This window comes from Solanum dulcamara, chromosome 3 (genome assembly GCF_947179165.1).
Source record: "Solanum dulcamara chromosome 3, daSolDulc1.2, whole genome shotgun sequence".
Lineage (NCBI taxonomy): Eukaryota > Viridiplantae > Streptophyta > Magnoliopsida > Solanales > Solanaceae > Solanum > Solanum dulcamara.
This window is the reverse complement of record NC_077239.1, coordinates 21,891,271-21,912,971: the sequence shown is the minus strand read 5'-3', so window position 1 is coordinate 21,912,971 and position 21,701 is coordinate 21,891,271. Positions and strand designations below refer to the sequence as shown.

The window sequence follows — 21,701 nt, the reverse complement described above, 5'->3', positions numbered from 1 at the left end:
AAATCTAAATGGTTAAAACATTAGACCATTAAGTGCATTTATTTTTATTAAGATTTGAAGCACTTAATTGATTTGAATAGGTCTTAATCATTAAGATTTAGAACGTAGTCTTATTATCATTAAGATGTATTCTTGTATGAATAATGTTGACCATCGCTTTATCTACAATCATCACCATCACTAACCACCTCTACTGTCACAATTACCACCACCACCACCATCGTCAACAACCATTATCGTTGTCTATCACTAACCACCTCTGTCATCATAAGCACCACCATTAATTACCACTACTATCAGTTGCCACCACATTTATTTCCTTCATCATTATAATTATATCCATTACCATCACTACCTCTGGCTCTGTAGTCGTCGCCACCTCCACTACTACTACCACCATTACAATTCTACTACCACCATACTCCACCATCACAATTAGCACCTCCGAACCATCATACATTATTCGATCACCACCACCATCTCCGACACCTCCACTATATTATCCGTCACTACCATCAATGTAATCAATATCTACTACCACCACCTCCATCATCATAACTAGCACCGCCGCCAACTACACATCATCAACCACCACACATTTTTCAGTCACCACCAACTACTAACCAATTTGACCATTACAACCACAAACACTACTATCAATCACCACCACTATGATAGTAACCACAATACCAATTAACTCACCCTCACAACTATTACGACCATCATTGCTAGCTACTAACAAAAAATATTACCATCACCACAATCGTTACAAACCATCTCCAACCATCACTAGCAAGCATAAGTGTTTAATTTTATTTTTAATCATTTTTTAATATTTAATTAATTTTTATTTGAATTGTATTTTTAATATGTACATATAAATAAATTATGTACATTCAACTATTGAAAAGACAAACAGTTTTAATCATTCAGTGTTCAGATCTTGAGACAACCTCCTAATTATTCATATGTTCATTCAGACGTCTAATCTTAACAAAAACAAATGAGGCCTTAAAATTTATTAACAACACACAGTGAATTTTGCGGGATCGGATGTTTGTTTAATACATTTACTATTTTTATTTTCTTTGTTCTTTTGTTATTCTTTGTGAGCACAAGTGATATCAGTTTTTGCTAATTAGTATAGGCATAATATATAGATATACATTTTAACTTGACCTCAACTGACAACTAAATACTCCAATTTTAAAAATTCACATCTAGACATCTCAACTCGTCTATTTCTCATGACCACTCGATGCTGATGTGATATATAAGTTTTGGAGGTACTTAGATGATCATTTTGTAAATTGAGGTGTTCAAATGATATTGTAAAAATGAGTTGAGATGTCTAGATGTGCATACTCAAAATTAAAATATTTAATTGTAAGTTGAGACCAAATTAGAATATCTATCTTTGAATTATGTCATTGATTGTATGTCAATGCCCCTTTATTTATGCAAAATAAAATATGAATAAAATGACATCTAGATCGTCTTTTTTTTTTTAATACAGTAAACAATTCAAGATATGAAAACACTCTTTTTTATTTCACTACTTGGAACGTTTACATATTGGAGGGGGGACGTTACTTAACACCTTTACCTCCAAAATTGCAGAACATTACAGTTGGCTATAAAAAGAAAAAGGGAAAAAACATTGCAACACTCGAAGTATTGAAATCAATTTTTTGGTACTTTTTTCCTTTTCTTAAATCTTAGTTCATTTTCCTGCAATTTTTACGGATTTGGCCGTTAGTACCTGTAAGGGGGCTAAGATTTCCCATTTTCACCATAGCATTTCCGAAATCAGTGAAGAAAGTCGCTGAATTAGAGCTATAAGTGTTAACGATGGAGTCTGTAGATCCTCCATTAAATAGCACTTGATCAGAATGAAGAAGGCCCTTTTGAATTTGCAAGTTCTTGTAGTAAGCATTATCAAATGAAGTTGGGCTTGTGGTGTCTAGTGGTGAAAGATTGTTGTTACCACCACTTTGTGGACAGTTTGCTTTTACTGATGTTGCAAATGAGGCATTTATATTGGCTTCATTGTATAGACGGTTTCTGAAAGTAGTACACCTTGCTTGGCCTATTGTGTGACTTCCTGAAACATTCCAAGAAACATGTCGCTGTCAAAGTAGAATAATACTCCCTTCGTCTCAAATATTTGCCGTATTTTTTATTTATACATCTCTTAACAAAATATGACTATTTAGGAGTATATGACTATTAGTTATAGGCTTAATTATGTCTTAAGATATTCCTTATCTCCCTTTATTGAGATGTGTGTAATCTACAAGAACACATATTACTAAGAGTAAAATGAAAAAAATAATTAATTTTGTTTTAATCTTAAATGACAGGAGAATTTAAATAATCGCTAAAGTTGACAAGTATGAAAAGCACATTGGTAAATATGAATAATAAATTGCTAGGAATATCTAATGGACATACTGACAATTAGTAGGAAACAAATGGGTATAATTGACGGTTTAATAATAAGTAATATAAACGAACAAATGAAAAAGACGTTTACACCAATAATGTAATTGAATTTATTATTGCAAGTTATTTACTCTCTTCTCAATAATGTAATTGAATTTGATATTGCAGGCTATTTACTCTATTCTCAGCTTAATTAACTTATTATGCTTGTTTTAAATATGTTATGGTAGGTAACCTATCTTGATGATGTAAAAAAAAAATGCACTATCAATACACAAAGTTTAAGCTTTAGCTCATGAATTAATTAGAGTATTATGTTCCATACAGTGATAGCACAAAATATTTGTTTACTCCACGAATATAATTTAACATGTGATAGCTTGTTTAGTTACCATCCAGGTAACCAATTACTTTATTAAAGATATTTACTTATAAATATAAGTCACTTGTTTGTGTAAATAATTTTTACACGATTTCTATATATATATATATATATATATATATAACTTATTCTTGTTAATTAATGGTTTTTAATTGTAACATACCTGAGAGAGCCACCATTTCCCTAGCAGTTAAACCTTTGTTTGAGAAGGAAGAAATAAGGCCAGTGAGGTTCAAAGTTGGTGCAGGAATATTGTTGTTTGCTGCACTCAAACTTGCAGTAGTTGAGTCTCTTCTACCGAGTAAAACAGTCCAACTAGGGCCACCAAGCTGAGGAAATCCACAATACATTCCACACGCAATTAGAGTCAAGAGTTTAATTTGCCTTTCTATTTTTTACTTAATATGCAACATTTTCATTATTTAAACAATCAGCACATATTATAAGACTACACAAAAATTGATATTCAATATGCTTTTCTATTGAACTGATCATATGCTTGGAAAAGAATTAATTTTTGAATAAGCCTATATATAGAATTTTAGCATATTTTGACTTACTTTGATAACAGAATCTCGTGCAGCAACAGCTAAAATGTCTGCACAAGATACAATGCCAGCACACGAAGACTCCACTTGAGTTTTAATAGTGTCTATCACATCAAATCCTCTTAATGATCCACTATTTGGTCCGGCAGTTTTCTCTCCTGTGAAGTTTGATGTGTCATCTAGTAGCACGGATGCATCACAACCCTGATTCAATTAGGTAAAAATGTCACACATATGTTTAATTTATTTGACATCGAAGTAAAGTTGTTATGACTAATGAGCATAAATTAATTGGTCACATCTTAATTTAGTGTATGTGAAAGATGGTGACAGGATTGGAGCTAGGAACGGCCAAACCCCTTCAGCGACAAATTACATTGTTCTTACACGATTATATTAATTATTTTGTTGCTTATATATATGGTGTATGATGAACACCATTTGGCTTTTGCATATGTAATCCTTTTTATATTTTGAACTCCCTTAGTAAAAATCTTGGCTTTGCTATTAGATAGAGGGGTAGAAAATGTCATCAATCAATGCTTGTCATCTCAAGGTTATCTTAATCTCACCATCTTCTATAGTAGCTTCAATAGTTAACATGGAGAAGAAGACAAGAAGGATTAGTTAAGGGGTTATTTTCAAGATTGAAGAAATTATTTGCAAGTCAATGGCGTGTAAGTGAAATAACAAGCAAGGACATTTAAATGAGGGACTATGTATATCTAACATGTCCCTATATCTCTTTTTTGCTAATTAATAAGGTGGAGGATCTTTCTTAAGCTGGTAGCTCTTAAGCTTGTTGGCTCCATTCTTGGAAACACTACCTGCTGGTCAATAAAACACACACAAAGACACGTAGCGTTCAATATCATTGTCATACGATAAACTCAAAAAATGCGACTATTTAAGGTTCATATATGCCACTCAATCAACTATACTTCAATTCCAAATTAGTCGGGTTCAACACGCGGGCGTATCCAACACATAAGCTATGGGTTCAGCGGAACCCATAGGTCTTGACATAGTCTATTTATATGTGTGCTAAACAATCCACTAAATATGTAAAATTATAGATTGTGAATCTAGTAAATTTGACAGAAGTGCTAGAATTACGAAAATGGACCTATAAAGTTCAAAATCCAGTGCACCTGGGGAATCAATTATATAATTCTTCTATCATTATAATTTGAGTGTTTTAGTCATATATCTATATGAGAAAAAGGAAAATTTTCTTTTTTGCGTAAACATATGTATGCATGCATGGACAGTACTTATGAAACAAGAAAAGTAATATTAAATAGTAACAAGTAGACAGAGAAGAAAATAAGGTTAAAGGTAACTTGCATTAACAAAACAATCATGGAAATGAAGACGAAGTAAAGAAGCCCCCATGCGAGCCTCACTGGAAACAGCAGAATCCACCGCGGTTTTAATAACCGAGAGGACATTTGGGCATGAGGAAGAGTAGAAATTGGCGGATAACGATTGAGCAGAGCTCGGTCCAAGAAGAAAAGGAAATATTATTAGTAATATCAATGATATCTTAGCCATGGCTACTAAAAAACGAAAGAGTAGTAACTACTAAAGAGAAAGAAAATTGCTTCTAAGTAGTCTGTGTAAGGTGCAATATGCCCCTTCACATATTTATAGTAGTTGGTGGCGGCAGATCGAGTGCACCCAATTGTCCAATTTGTTATGTGTAACTTTTGTAAAAACAAAATTTTAAAAAAAAGAAACAATAAAGTGCGTCAATTATGCAAACTTCCTGATTGGATATTTTCAGCAGTATACCAAGAGCATTTTTTTTAAAGCTTCTGGGTGCGTTTGGTAACCAGGAAAACGTTGTCTAGAAAATGTTTTTTTTTTAATTTTCTCCAATTTGGTAGATCAAAATTTTTGGAACGTGTTTTCTCTAAAAAAAAAAAAAAAGTTTCTTATAAAAGTCAAGAAAATAACTTTTTTTTAGTGAAGAAGAAAAAATAAGTTTTGCAAGTGACGTTCTATAGTTAGGGATCGTTTGCTAGTTGGTTAAAGTTATATATGCGCGTATTAGTAATGTAGGAATTAATTACGAGTGAATTTATGTATTAAACTATGCATATTTTAGTTATGCATGTATTAGTTGTACATGTATTTATTATTCCATCTTTTATCTTATATAAAATAATTACATAGATTCCTCATGACTTATGCATATATTAATTATGTAGATTTTTAAATTATCAATCAAATTTTGTATTAATTTTATATATTAATAACTTATTCCCATCTAGTTAGCCAAATATCATATAAGTTATACAAATATTACCTTATATATAGATAACGTGTTTCTTATCGATTTTCCTTAATATTCCTTTGCTATATTTTCCTCTCCCTCTAATTAACACATCACACCCGACCCCAATTCCCCACGCGCATATCCCTCATTCGATCCTCCGATTCCCCTGCAATAATATTTTCCTCTTGCTAATCGAATATTCAAAACATAAATAAAGAACACTATTTCAATTTCATGAATACGTGTGTAATTCATGTCTTATTAAATGTAGCTGAAATAGTCTCATGCCGACTTTTTTATTCATTTTGATTTAAATATAGATTTGTAGTTTTCCTCTGACACCGCTTTTAGAGGAAGCAATAATACTTCAACACTTGTACTTGTCACAACTGAAACCTATAAATCGTGCTTTGGAGTGGAAGATTGGACTACTAGTTAAGCAAGATTCACTTTTCAATTTACTTAGGTTATTCATATTCCACCTATTTTCAAATACTTTCTTCTGCATATTAAAAATATATTTGTTCTATAATTTATTCACATTAGTAAATTAAGAGGAACTATTATTTTTTAATATGTTCGTATCATTAGGTAACCATTTCTTAAAATTAATTAGAGCACTATTATAGTTAATTTTAAAATTTTAAAGTACCATAGATTAGTTAAACGGAAGGGAGAAAATCTTAGCCATTATATAAGAACATGTTTTTCCCAAAAAAAGAATAAAGAACTGAAATCTCGTATTGTTCCTACTATACCTAACATATTATAATTGAGTAGTAATCTCAATGATCATATAAATAGTTTGGGATGCCCAATTAAATTCAACTTGTACTTTTTACGCATGAATAATCAATGGAAGCTCAGTTAAATAATAAACAAAATAAAATATTGAAGTAGTACAATTCCCTTGCAATTTCTCATCCTAGTAATCCTCTTACTAATCTGCACCATTTTAATTTCACTTTATCCCAAGGAAGACTTGACCAAGTCAATCGACTCTAGTCAACATATGCTCAAGCAGTGGTATTTTTTTTTAGTTATTATTATTGAAATTGTTTTAAAGTTTATTTCATTACTTCCAAGTAATCTTAACCGGCTTTTATCCCCTTCAATTAAGAATTAACATTGAAGGTCAGAAGAGCTTTTATGATAATCAAAGAAATGATAAGTGAATTAAGTAAAAAAAACAACTATTTAACAAAAGTCTTACTTGCTAATGTCTATTTGATGCTAAGGTATGTAATTATTTTATCTAAAAAATTAAAGTATTACAGAAAGCATATTTTTAATTATTTCATTATATCTTCTATATTTTGAAGTTATTATTTTGGTATTTCATTTGATGCATCGCTATTTATGATGATAATAGATTGACATCTTTCTATATATTAAAGAAAATTTACACTATATCAACCCAAACAAAATTATTACTCCATCTTTTTTAATTTATGTATCTTACTTTTTTTTTTTAATTTGTTTAAATAAATATTACTTTTTTGTCACAATTCAAACTTGACATCTACGTCATGACAGGACACCCAATGACTCACTATCCATTAGACGAACTGTCTAAACTAAAACATGCCCAAAATATAAAAAAGAGAGAGAATACTACTAGTGTTGCCCCAAATAAATATAGTTACGAAAGCGTAATACAAGATAGAGAAAGTCAATCCAAAATCCAACAAGAGAGCAAATCATAAGCATTATTTTTGTACACAACTGATGTGAGACGCAAATTGAAAAATACAAAAAATAAAAATTTAAAATAAATGGCAGGAGTTGAGGTTACCTCCACATTCTAGTGGTGGCCCACCTCAACCGGATATGACTTGTGTGATCTGGCTTTAATCACTGATTAATTTTGGAGCCCCAACTATTACACCTGCATATATAGTAACTATGAGTCTAAAAGACCCAACAAAATCACTATCTTAATTTTTATGAAGATAAAGGAAGCTGAAGATATAGAAGATGTTGAACAATATGGTACAATCAACGTGTACAATTGTTAATTGTTAGAGAATTAGAGTTATACTAGGATTAGACTATTAAAATCGACTAGGTTGCTATTACTTGTACTAGCCGAAGTCGACTAGGTTAAGTTATACTTATAGTAGTAGTAGTCAACCACTACTCTTGTAAATTGTATATTTGTATTGTAGTAGAATTCTAAGTGTACCAAGCTTAACTCTACAATTCACTCCTATACAAGGAGCATGTCCTTGACAATTTTAAATTATGAATACATCCTTGATTTCTCTTTATTCTTACATGAGATTTCTACATGGTATCAGAGCTGGTTCTACAACATTGGAAAGTAATTTTCTATGAAAGATCTTGGTCCTTTACACTTTTTTTCTGGGAATAGAGGTCAAATGCTAAGTTACTGGACAAGACTGATATGACATTAGCAAAGGTTGTAGCTTCTTCTTTGTCTCAAAAGCATGGATTATATGAAGCTATGGGATGCCTTGCGGATCCCTCTCTATATGGAATGATAGTAGCGAGTCTCTAGTATTTTCCACTCACTAGACCTCGTATCACTCATGTAGTAAATCTAGCAAGTCAGTTTATGCAAAGTTCTAATATTGAACATCTTCAAGGAGTCAAAAGGGATTCTCTGTACATCAAAGGTACTCTACACTTTGGATACAAAATTATTTCACAATCACCTTGTAGGTTGTGTGGATATTCAGATGCTGATTGGGGAGGCTACACCACCACTAAGAGATCAACCACAATCTATATCATCTACCTAGGTAAAAATTGTATTTATTGTACTTCCCAGAAACAGACCACAATAGCAAAATCGAGAGTCAAAACTGAGTATAGAGTAGTAGCTTCCACTATAGCAGAGATGACTTGGATTATACATCTACTTCATGATCTTGGGTGTACCTCAAGTCAGTCCTTACATTGTATTGTGATAATTTGAGTGCTTTAAACATGACAGTCAATCCAGTTATGCATATTAGATTCAAATATGTTGAAATGGACTATCATTTTGTTAGAGAAAATGAGGCCATAAGTCAACTTTTACTTAGTTTGTAAGGTCCAAGGATTAGCTAGATGACATTCATACCAAAGCATTGCCAAAGGAAGTTTTTGCTAGATTTCGAAGCAAGCTAGGAGTAATTTTTCCTCCTTTCACTAGCTAAAGGAGAAATTTTGAAGATAAGAGAATATTAAGATATGGAACAACTTGAACAATGTGGTACAATCAATGTGTACAACTGTTAACTAGTATAGAGTTAGAATCACACGAAGACTGGCTACTAAGACTCGACTAGGCTGCTATGACTTGTATAGATGAAGTCAACTAGGATAAGTTATACTTATAATAGTAGTAGTCAACCACTACTATTGTAAATTGCATATTTGCATTGTAGTAGAACTCTAAGTGTAGCAAGTCTAAGACTCTATAATTCACTTCTATATAAGGAGCATGTACTCAATAATTTTTAATTATTAATACATCCTTGATTTCTCTTAATTATTTACATGAGATTTCAACAACTCTTCCAATCTATTATCATGATCAAAACTAGGAGAGATGTGACCTACATCTAGTTTCTCACTTAACCGAGTGAATTAAAAAATAAGTACACAATGAGTTCTACAACACAATTGAGTTGACGAGGCCAAGCCATAAGAAAGTGTAATATACAACATACACAAGGCCTATCAAGCCCACTATTTGAGAACAAAAACTAACAACAAGACCAATGTTGTCTCAAATTTTCACCAAACACAAATGTAAGTGTAAGTGATCATAAGTAATAAGTGATTGCTTTAGTAATCGAGTTTGTCGATCCCTCAAAGACTTAATTGTTGACAATCTATCAACTTCATAATTGTCTTTATTAGAACTAGTGTTGTAAGATTTTATCCATCCATGGAGTCCCAAAAAGGGTTTTAACTCCTCTTTATGATTTCTCCCAAAATTCTAGCTAATTTGAAGATTTTGCATTGGGTTCGTTCAGTCATGGTTTTACACAATTTTGATGATCTTATTATGCATGAATTGATAATAATCATAGGATTTCATGAAGTTATATATGAACCGATGATTATACCTATTTTATGAATATGCACTATAATTTAAGATTTTGTATGCATCATGAATTTATGAACTATGATTTCAATAATGCTTTAGATAAATTATTAATATGACTTTATGAAACCAATTTTTCTTTGAAAAGGAAGTAATCTCATCATGAAGGTTTTCACGATTTATCCACTCTAAGTTAAGTGTAATTTTATATGAAAAGCTTATCATGATCTAGATGCTTTTAATTAAGTATCTCCTATGGCTTGATTGGGTTTATGTTTATGATATAGTTTAAGGAATTATTCTTATGATTTTCAAAATACGTAAGCAAGAATGAGCTTTTTCAAGTTTTTCAACAGCCCCCTCCCCCATGCAGTTCCTCTATGATGAATTTGGTCTTATAAGCATATTACCATTTTATATGATTATACTATGATTATGATTGATATTCTTTTTGTGAGTTTTCTTAGCACCGAGTGAACTAGGAGAAATCACCTAGATCCCATAACTATGTGCCACCGTAGAATATCATAAATAGATAGTCTAAGCTTAAGCTAGTGGATCCACATAGAGCTCTTGTTTATGATCCTTACCTTGGCAAGTAGGAAAACCTCTTTTTGGTGGGGAGAAGACACTGGACTCCATTATACCTCTCTCAAGTTTTATGTTGATTAACAGTAAAGTTTTATGACTCATACTACGCTATGTTTACCTTATGAACTTCTTAAGAGTTGGCATTGACCATGTCTTATATTTCTAATGATGCATTTAAATTTTTTACTATGCTTAAATTGGTCATTGCATTATTATGATTTACGTCATGCATTACATATTCGCATTACTAAGTATATTCTATAGAACTAACGTATACTCTTTTGCCTATATTATTTTATTATATATGTCATGACACTCCCACTCACTTTCGTGGCTAGTACAGGTTTTGGTTAACGTTTCTTGCTTTGGTGAGTCCTCATGCTTTTAGGTCACAACCATTATGAGTTATTTATGTCTTCCTTTTTATGATGTCTTTAGATGATTTGGGTGAGCTAGTGTTTTTCCTACTCCCCGTCTATTGTAGTAGAGGCTTTTCAGACTAGTATGATATCCCGTTTCTTTTGAATGTTATTCTTAGATCTCTTTTATCTACACTTATATTTTTGACACTTATCTTCTGCATTTAAGTTTACTCTTAATTATTATACTTTCTTACGTCATGCTATACTAACAGACTTGTTTAGGGTCATTTAGGATCTTTTTCGTCGTGTCACATTTTTGGGTCTAGCTTAGATCGTGACATTTTAGGAAACTTATTTTTTGGTATTTATTCTACTAGAAATTACTACTATTGAATTCGATAAGAACACTTTTATTGAAGCAAAGATTTATTACAGGAGTTTAACACGTAGATTAAAGACCTAGAGTTGTGGCACATTGCGTATTTTCATCTTCTCTAATTATAGTTGTTAAGCATAATTAAGATATTTATCTAATTATTGAATCACAAGATTGGTAATATGATCATGGTATTTCGAGCCGTATAATCACCTATCCAGAATGACCTCATACCTACATCATTAAGGGGAATGTGGTAAACCTATCTAAATGCATGTATATATCTTCTTATGTGTTTACACAAGAAGCGCAAATTAGGCACATTTTCATTTAACTTCTAATTCATCAGTAGATGAACCCTACCCCTAGTAGGTCACATTCTATTCTAAGATTTTTCTTGTCTAGTTCCACTAGAAATTATTCAATTACTTTATGTGTAGGGACACTACAAAATAATTGAGCATAAGATTAAGAGAATGAACTATGTATGGTAGAATCCTCTAAATAATCTTATAATTAGAAGAAGATTTTGGTACAATGGTCATAACTCTAAAATGAAAATTTTTAGCCATTCACAATCCAATTAAACGTAAAAGAATTCATCAACAATAATAAAATAATAATTCTATGATAAAGTTTAGAAGAAAAACTAGAATAATGATGAATATGCTTCTCTCTATGCTCCTACAGGGTTCCTGACTTCAACAAAGTTAAGCCCATGTTTAAAATGTGTAAGTATGATGTTTATAGACTTTTAAAATACCTTGAAGGGCCCATCTAGCCAGACTAGGAGAGCGACAAAATTTTCTCTGGTTTGCATCACTCTACGGTGCTAGGGAAGCTACCTCACATTGTACCTCGCAATGCAAGGCTTCCTTATTCACATTGTTCCTGCACTCAATAGAGAGTTATTTTTTACCGTTCCTTCACCTTTCATCTCAAGGGGCAAGCTCCTGTGGTTGTCTTGGACTTTTTTTTGCATCTTTTGTCTATTTTTTACTCCATATTTAGTTCAATTTATATTTCTTTCATCTACAAAGTATAAAACACCTTTCATAAGCTCAAAGTTATATAATTGAGAAAAAATAAGGAGTATCAAACTAGAAATTACGTAAAATGATGATCAAATATTAACAAACATGGCTAAAAAGAGTGTAAGTTCACCCAACATTAGCTTTAAATGAGATATTGAACATACAAACATATCTACAAGCCTCTAATAACATGACTTGTAGCACATATTTAGCAAAGGTACCAGATGTATCCATCATCTACACACATCATAACATTAATTTTGACTAAGCAACCTTGAGAAGAATGCATCATACAAATCATCCATTGAACTCAATAATGTCTAACAAGGATTTGTGTCTGTTTTTCAAAAACATGCATGTCATGACCCGAGACTACCCCTGAATCATAACACGATACTTAGAGTTACAAGTCACTCCAAGCTAACTCACGATCTACACGATGCTAAGATTCATACATATAAATTGAAACTAAAATATATGATCCAGAAGTTGAATCTGAAAGATATAAAAAATCCCAATCTTAACTCAATTATCAAAATAACAAACCATAAAGATGAAACTATTGTCTAATTGTTTGAAATCCTCTGCTAAGATAAGTTGTTGGGAGAATCCCCCAGCTAACTCTAACTATCTAAAACTGAAAGACTAAATAACTAAAATAAACATAGGGGGTTTGTCCTCGAAATATAAGGACTCATAAATAGTATTGTTGAGCTGAGTAGAATTTGTATTAACCATGAGCTGGATGTTGATTATTTGAACCTATATTATAAAATAATATAGCGCAGAAAGGTATACTGACAGTATTATGAATATACTAAGTAGGTGAGAAATGCATCACAATTGTACTTAGTATCCGTCAGTTGCCAATGGGGAAAAGGTTGAGGTAAGTATTATATTTTATATAGTATCCATAAAAATTAGGTCGAAGGGGGTTATGTATAGATGATGACGAGTCTCTCATTATAGTCAAAGTTTCCTTCAGTTAGCTATATGTGAACTTAGAAGATGAGTGCTGGAGGGAAGAGGTAAGATATAAGAGTTAGAGGAAGAGGCTATGTACGCTAATAAGAGTAATGATTATAGAAAGATGACTATAAGATAGAAGAAAGTTAAGAGAAGTATGTCAGAAGAAAGTCCTAGAAGTTGCTTTGTATCTTCGAGTATAGTATAACATAAGAGTGAAGTACTCTTGTGTATAGTGATGCCCCAACCATGTGGATTGTTGTGCTTATAGCTTAGAAAAGAGAATCGGTCCGCAGACTTAGGGAGGTGACCTTCAAGCTAAGGGAGAGATCATGAGTTAAGGAACTAAAGTAGGTTTTTAAGCTTTTGATAGTGATGAGTTGACTAGGATAAGACATCAATGCTTCTTCCATATCAATATATTCCTTATATTTTAGTTGAGGTGCTACCTTATTCATGTCTTGTGCATCAAAACCATATCCATGGACCAGATCCATGAACTTCATATTGATTCATGTCCATGCTCAGTTCCTAGAATGAGAAGTGGTAACTTCATTCAGCGATCCCAAACTTATTCCATGAATTTAAAATTGTCTAGCCCTATGTTGTACAAATCATGTTATATCATGTATGTTCTCTAATTAGATTTTTTGAATGAATCATGCTTATGATCTTTTTTTCTAAGCCCTTCCAGTGATCCTTTCATTTTAGTCTTGATATGATGTTTATAGTAGTAGTTGAGTCATGGAAGTGGGAGAGGCTGGGTGTTCCTTATTGTGATAATTATGGTGTGCTTATTCCATTTAAGGTTATAAATATGGAGGAGGAGCGATATGAGGTTTTGTTATATGTAATAGGTAGGTAAGAGTATTTGGAGTACCTTTTCATAGAATTAAATGAAATTGTGGGTCTAGATATGCTAAGGAAAACATGAAAATTCTTAGGTGGTAGTTCCTACAAAGAAGCCATAATGTGATTAGAATGATAGAATCGAATGTATTTTTATCTTTATGTGGATGATGGTTGTAGGTTATTGGTGACTTGTAGTTAAGAGTTTTAGGTAAGTGTATTAGAGTGATAATAGAAGTAGTATCCTCTAAATGAAAATCCCTACAAAGATAAAGAACATGAATCTTATGGGTTACATTAGTATGATCATCTTATGGGTAGCACCATGTGACTTTGAGTTAAGCTTGAACTCCATGAGAGTATCGATTTAGACGTAGGCTTTGGTGGGAGGTAAAAGATTCAACAAATGAGGTGTAATATTCATAAAGAAGAACATAATTGAAAAGAGTTGCTAAGCTCAAAAGTTATCAGTTGCATCGCGTAATGCATAGTAGTCCTATTCTTATATCTAGCCCATAATTCTCTTCCCAAAACTTAAGAGAAATTTTGATGAAATCATCTGAGGTAATACTCCTTTCCATGTTTCAAATCCAGTATCTATTCATGCGTGAATGTTTCAGTTCGTGCATTGCATTTGTGCCTTGTGTATTTTCCTAGCTTAGTCGTCATTCGAGGATGAATGATCCCAGGGGGGAGATATTGTAACACCCTAAAAATTTCTAAGCTAAGATCCAATCTATTCTTTATATATGTATAGGATTGTACCCAGAGATTATTAATTATAGATAGGTGTTAAGGTCAATTCCTTAGTGTAGGAATTGATTTGGAGGTGAATTAAGGTCACAAGAATCCTCTAGCACAAATTTAAGTTGAAAGCTTCCTTATCAATTGAGTTTCAAAATAGGATTTTACTTGGGTCAACTTTAAACAATCATATAGCCTACAATATAAAGAGTTAGGTGCTTCATAACCTATCAAATTAAAGGACTATGAATTCTTTTTCCAACGCTACAAAGTTTGTCTCATTTGGATTTGGAGTAAAAGGTTATGCCCGTTTTGGTGAAGCCCTGTCAGACATTCACACTTTCACAGACACCTATACGACCAATATAAGTTTTCACGAATGGTGAAGCTATCTGTGAAAGCTTGTTGTATTTTTTTCACAAAATTTTTTTGCATGTCTTCCAAGATTATTTTGGTTCTTTCCAAAACTTTTTATCCCAATTCTAAGTTATTTTTGGGTATTTTAAATGAGTATATCATTCAACTAACTAGTTTTCTGTCATGCCCCGGGAGGGTACCCTAGACGTAACCGGCACCTGAAGGCCATTTCTGACCTCTGAGCGAACCACCTGGTCCAGTCACACATTCAATCAATCACATTCTCTTAGCGGAAACTCAATTAGTAAAATACTATTCATAATATGGGAGCCGAAGGCCAAACATTCATCAAATCAACAAACAAATATAATAAAACTCCTCTAAATAACCGTTCAACCTCCCCACACTCCAGTCTATGAAGCCTCTATCAAAGTCTAAGAGGTGCCAATGACAAGTCCATGGCTACCACCAACCAAAAATAAAGGAAACGACAACAAACTGTACAAGAAAGATCAACATCCTCCGGAAACTAGGAGGACTCACCAACTAGCTGGGAGTGTATGTGGATCTTCAACGGAGCGCCGGTTGATGATCTCTAGTACCTGTCTCTGCATCATTAAACAATGCAGGCCAAATGGCGTCAGTATATGGAATATACGAGCATGTAAAATGGCCGAATACAACGAACATCAAGGAAGAATCAAATCAATTCGGAATCTCAACTCAAGGAAAATAACAACTCAATCAAGTGTCCTAAGTCTAAACAAGAATAGGATTTAGACGGGACCAATCATATACCATTCAACTCACTCTGACTCAGAGTACTATCAAGACCTATTTGGGAGTTTCTCTTACCCGACAACCATCATTTATGAGCCAGTGAAAGTACAACAAATCGACGTTATTGCCGCGTCCATTCATACTTTGCCAGGGTATGAACGAATCAACAACTCATGGATCCAATCCAACCAAGTCCTATAATGTCAGGACAAACCTCTCGGGGAAGCATCCGACTTAACGGTTCAATCCCCCCTACGTTTGGCAACACAGGTATTGGGTTCGAGTATGGACTATACTCTTCCCCAATTCGGTGCTCGATACTCCTCCCAAGATTCAATTCTCATAAAACTCCATCCAATCAACTCAATCAACTCATATCGACAAGTCTCATTACAACCTTGTCAACTCATAAACTCTATCACAATCAAATCTTTTCCAATCGTACTATCCGATTAATCTCAATCATCTCTTCAAAAGAAATTTAAATGCACATTTATAGCAACATATAGATATAATCAATTATTACCTCCATCTATTTGAGAAATCTTTGTGACTCATCACAACTTCAAGACTTTAAATCGACGTTTTAAAATCGACAACATTTTTAGGAAAATAACATCCTTTATCACAATCTAAATAATTAAAAGGTCAATAACACATATTTAACAACTCATCTTTATCAACTCATACTCACATAAAGGCCCATTTTAAGAACTTTTTAGCTCAACAACATCAACATATATAGAATCAAATAAATAGGGGACAAAGCTCATACAAACATAACCATACCAAGAAAACTCCATTTTTCATGAACATCTAACCTCAAAGCAAGAGTAGGGCACATGGGTGGACTCAACCCATGTTTTGGATAGCCTTACATACCTTAGTGAAGACTTGAAGAAAATCTTGTGGTTGGGTCTTTAATGGAGAACTCAAACCTTGAAGCTCTTGGAACTCTTCTTGTTGGAGAAGGATTTGGAGAGGAAGAAGAAGAGAGAGAGAGAGAGAGAGGTTTCTAGGGCTTTTAGAGAGAGAGTGGGGGCTGAAGAAATGGTCCAAAAATGTTCAAGGCTTGTGAATATATAATTTTGGACAATTCCCAAATTACCCTTCCTCTAAAATTCTGAAAAATAGGCCAAACGTCGCTACAAAATGCTCCAAAGTCGCCGCTAAAGTTATATAGCAGCGATAATTGCTCCATTCGTAGTAGTTCCATATCTAAAGATTATTTGTGATGATTAAATAATATCGCCACAATAAAAATCCATCTGTGGCGACATAATTCATCACAATATATAAACAAATATGCCACAAAAATAATAATTTACAACACAAATATTTGGAAAATTGCTCCTAAAATATGATGTTTAGTGGTGATATAGTTGCCACAAAATCTTATACGCTAACTGTGGCAACTGTTATGTCACTCCTAAAATATGACCTATAGTGGCGACATAGTTGCCACAAAAACTTATTAACTGACTGTGGCAATTTTTATGTCGCTCCTAAAGTATGCCCTATAGTGGCGACATAGTTGCCACAAAAACTTATAAGCTAACTGTGGCAACTTTTATGTCGCTGATAAATATTGATATTAATTAGTAGTGTCTCCTATCGCTGCAAAAAAGTATAAACTATTAACATCAACTTTTATGTCGCTGCTATACGTAATTAATTAACAGCCGCAAAAATCCACTAAATATCAGTGGCAATTTTTTTGTCATTGCAAAAGGTAATATTCATCTCGCTACTAAAGACCAATATTTAGTATTTTAAAAACAAATTCTCTAAAATTAGTATATATATATAGATATTAAAAACATCTAATATATAGTATTTCACAAAATTAGAACAAAAGCATTTACGATTACGTACATATTAGCTAGTACTTCAGTTATCATTGTATCTCACAAAATTAGAACAAAAGCATTTTGTGTTTGCATATAAAAGTACGTAAAGCAAAAACTCTCATTGCACGCCTTCAAACTACTTCTTGATTAGGCCCCATTGCATAAGAACCTTGTCCCTAAAAATAGAAAAACAACATCAACTTCCTCGAATGACTTCAATGTCTCAAACTGTCTTTCATAGTATTCCTTTTCTTCTATAATCAGTAAAAAAATAGTCAAAAGAGGACTGAGGGTGTTAAAGATATGACCTTTTCATACAGCTTCTATTGAGTCCTAATTTAATATCAAACAGTACTTAGTCTACAGAAAAGGAAAATTACCATTTTTTTTCTTGCCAAGAACATGTTTCTTGGGATGTTACTCTTCATATCCCAACCTAAAATCTTAACTTTTTCTTATACTTCACAACATAAAAGAGCAGCTAAAGCAATAATTTTTTGTAAATAATAACTAAAAGAAGCAGGATTTTGACTCCAAAAATAGAAATATAGAAACTAAAAAGTTTACAAAACCAAAACCTACAATAACACAAGACTTGAGCACTTTATCTGGAAGCCTTAACGAAAAATCATGCCTTAGTGACTTATTAAATGAGTTTCGCCGGCTGAAACCAAGAGAAGCTTTCCCAAAAGTGTCCTCTAGATAATGATGAGGTTATTGATAGCTTATTAGAAGTCTTCACTAGTTTTCAGTAAATAGATAACACAAAAAACTTCCAACAATCTTTCACTTACTGTTGATAACTAAAGTAGTTCTTATTGGCCATAGGCCATAGCTTTGTTGGATTCGGCATCTCTAAAGAAAAATATTTTAGTTGTTGTATTTCCCTAATAACAAGTCCAACTTTCAATGTAACTATTTTCTACACTAAGATAACAATTTATTATATTCCAAAGGAGCAAGAGAAAGTACCTATTGCATTCTAGTCATAATAGCAGCCATTTGTTCTTGGAACATCTTGTCTACCTCGCCTTTCATGTGTTCACGCTCCTCTTCCAATTTTTTCTGCAAATATTCTTTCATATTCTTTTTTAAATCAGCAGTCATTTCTTCACGTTCTTCTTGTAACTTTCGATCCATATCAGCTTGCATCTCTTGACGAATACTTTCCATTGCCGAAGATACACTTGCCTCTATGTCTGACTTATGTAGTTGAGTCTTTTTTGGAGGCTTCTTTCCATATCCTTTTCCCCGAACATAGCCTGATCTCTCATCGAGAACCGATGATAAAATCTCATCTCTAGTCATGGGATGCTCGATCTCTTTAGATTGTTGTTCAAAAACAAGTTGTTGAAGCTGACCCTGCAATAACATTTAATTATTTCACCAAAAACATAACGTACATATTGAAAGTAACTTTGGACTTTCTTTGGTCCAGCTTTTGGACTTCTTCCAATGAAAACATGTATTCTGAGAAGCAAACTTCCCTGCAGATACATTGTCCAAATGCAGTCATATGCTTGAACATACACAATATTTCTATAATTTTCAGCAACTACCACAAGAAACTATGGGCTACATCAAGTTGGACAAGCTAGGGATGGCAAGTTTTAGAAGAAGAAAACTAAAGAGGATCAAACAACCTCCTTGAACTCTTCTTACCGCTTTAGTGTTCTAACTTCTAATTCTTCAATTTGGATGTCTCTATTTCATAGCTATATCGACTTTGAAGATTTAATAGTTAGGACCTTTGTAAAGGGGAGAGTCTCCCTCGTTTATAGCTTTCTTAGACTAAATAACTTATCATTAGGGATAAAGACTAGAGTAGGTATTTCTTCTCTATTTCTGCTGTGCTGGTACATTGCAGACCTGCAATACTTGATACAGTACTTAGAATTCCTCGCTTGTTTGCTTCCATTGTGCAGGTAAATAAAGTGTTGCAGCACTTGATGGCTTTGTTGTGGAATTGCAGCATACATCTAGAACCTGCAGGTTGATTTAGCATGGTGCAATGGAGTGGATTACTACATCAACATCTAAGTTTACTGCAGAGCTGCAGTATCCAACAATAAATACCTCAACTACACAACCATGTACACATCTACAATACAACCATCCTTGGAACCTTTAGCATCCAACAACCTGCAACACCTTACAATAGTCATCCTCATCTTTACCTTTAGAACCCGCAGAAATATGGGGTAGAAACTGCAGCTGCAGTTAAGTCCTCAATGGTGTTCTCATTTCCATGTCTTCAATAGTGTTCATTTACATAGACAAAGAAACTTCACAGCTGATATTTTTTCCAAACACAGCCACAAATCCGAAGAAGAAAGATTACATATTAAAGTAGACAAGGTGAAAATGACTATCATGAGAAGAAGTTATCTCCAAAAAAAAGAATAAAGTAACTTGTAGTAGATCAAAAAGATAATAAGGTAATGTCTTTAGGGAATTATATGAATCTGTTGGGATTGCGGATCCAACCATACACATTCTCCGTTGTTATTTTTATGTGTATGCTGAATCTTCCAGACTTTATCTGGTGTGTCTTTTTCTCCCGATTCAGGATTTCTCTACAATATAGTTCAATAAGAAAAAAAATATAGAAGCAAATAATCATATAAATAACAAGAAGTATACATAATTATAGAAGAACAAATGTGTTTTCACCGTAGCTTCCTTTACTTCTGCAATTGATCGTGTCCCACAAGAATGCTTAATTATCTATTTTTCTCTATTTTTTTGTTTCTCTCACTAACAACCTATACTAAGTCAAGAGATCAGAAAATATTTATGCTAGTCTAGATAGCTACTGAAAGATGTCATGTTGTCCATGTAAGCATATGTCTAAGATTATAGAGTGGGCAACAATGTTTTGGTTATAATAAAGTTACCTTGAATTTCTAACTGCCAAAATACTTAACTAGGTATTTCCAGTCCTCCAACTCAACATCTTCAGGTCGATGAGACAATCTTTCTTCATTAATTTCATAGGCAGAGTAAGAATTATGCAATCGAGCTTTCCATTCCCTAAAAAGTCTTTGCATAGTGCTTATCACAAAGCCTTGTATTATGTTCTCGCAGTCCACCACAAAATTCAAATTTGTCCTGAACACATTATAATATTAAATTTGATAAATTAAGTAATTTAAAGACAATACAAAATGGAAAGTAATTTATTACCTTAACCTTATACCACATTGCTTATCCATGTTTTAAAACAATCTTCTGTCAATTTCTATCTCGAAATGAGATGTTGCTCCTCATGATCAAGCCACAGTAATTAACAATATCTCTAGCACCAGAAACCACAGCTCTATCAATGTCATCTGGAATAATTGTATTGATTTTTCCTCCATACTTGGTTTTAATATCAACCATCTTAGATTTATATTTTCCTCTTCCTCTCTTTTTATTGATGCGAGAAACTGCAAAGCAATAATATGGTGATCTTGAGAACTATATGAAATTATGTGATCTTAGCATCTCCACTAAAAGCTTGCATATTCAAGATTTTTGCTGTTGTATTTTTCATGAAGAGTAAGCTTAGAACCAATCTCACTTTCGTAAGGTGGAATAATGTACAAATAGTTTCACTTTAGTTCATAACGAGGTAGTTATGTATATATATTTTGAAAGGCCAAGAAGGTTATGTACCATAAACTCAAAGCTAAGGGAAATGATTTGTATTTGATCCCCCTCAAGAAAAAGGAATAACAGACTTTTCATGTTGAAAAAACATCTTTTGTTAACCAACTATCCTCTTCTTTTTTCAACTTAAAGCTACATAAAAGTTTGAGCTTATATATTTTAAGAAACAGATCAAAATAAGATTATTAAATAAGTGTCTATATCTGCACCCAAGAAAGAACGAAACTATTTAAGCCTCTGTCAAGTATGAAAACTAGCAGATGAAGGGAACTAGCAGAACTAGAAGAAGAGAAACTGCCAGCATTTCAAGTTAATTTACTTTGCTGCAGAACGCCACCCATTAGTCTATTAGATCCTTGTAAATTTAAATTTTTAGAACCAAGACCAAGCACAGATAATCCTGCACCACTAGCTAGGGACAT

At 32.9% G+C, this 21,701-nt stretch overlaps 1 protein-coding gene and 1 pseudogene across 1 annotated transcript; both read right to left on the bottom strand.

The window, feature by feature from the left end:
- Window positions 1-1,530: 1,530 nt before the first annotated feature.
- LOC129882469 (cationic peroxidase 1-like) lies at window positions 1,531-4,981 on the bottom strand. Its single transcript, XM_055956768.1, has 4 exons — window positions 4,723-4,981; window positions 3,388-3,579; window positions 2,991-3,156; window positions 1,531-2,104 (listed from the first exon to the last, which is right to left on the bottom strand). The coding sequence occupies exons 1-4, from the start codon at window positions 4,927-4,929 to the stop codon at window positions 1,719-1,721; spliced, it is 951 nt and encodes a 316-aa protein (XP_055812743.1). The 5' UTR covers window positions 4,930-4,981; the 3' UTR covers window positions 1,531-1,718.
- A 13,616-nt stretch (window positions 4,982-18,597) lies between these two features.
- Window positions 18,598-21,701, bottom strand: LOC129883510 (uncharacterized; annotated as a pseudogene).

Coding starts and splice junctions, on each gene's coding strand:
- LOC129882469 (XM_055956768.1), bottom strand. CDS start 4,929: ATGGCTAAGATATCATTGATATTACTAATAATATTTCCTTTTCTTCTT. Junction 3,580..4,722: donor TCCATGATTGTTTTGTTAAT/GCAAGTTACCTT, acceptor TAATTGAATCAG/GGTTGTGATGCATCCGTGCT. Junction 2,105..2,990: donor GGAAATGGTGGCTCTCTCAG/GTATGTTACAAT, acceptor GGAATGTTTCAG/GAAGTCACACAATAGGCCAA.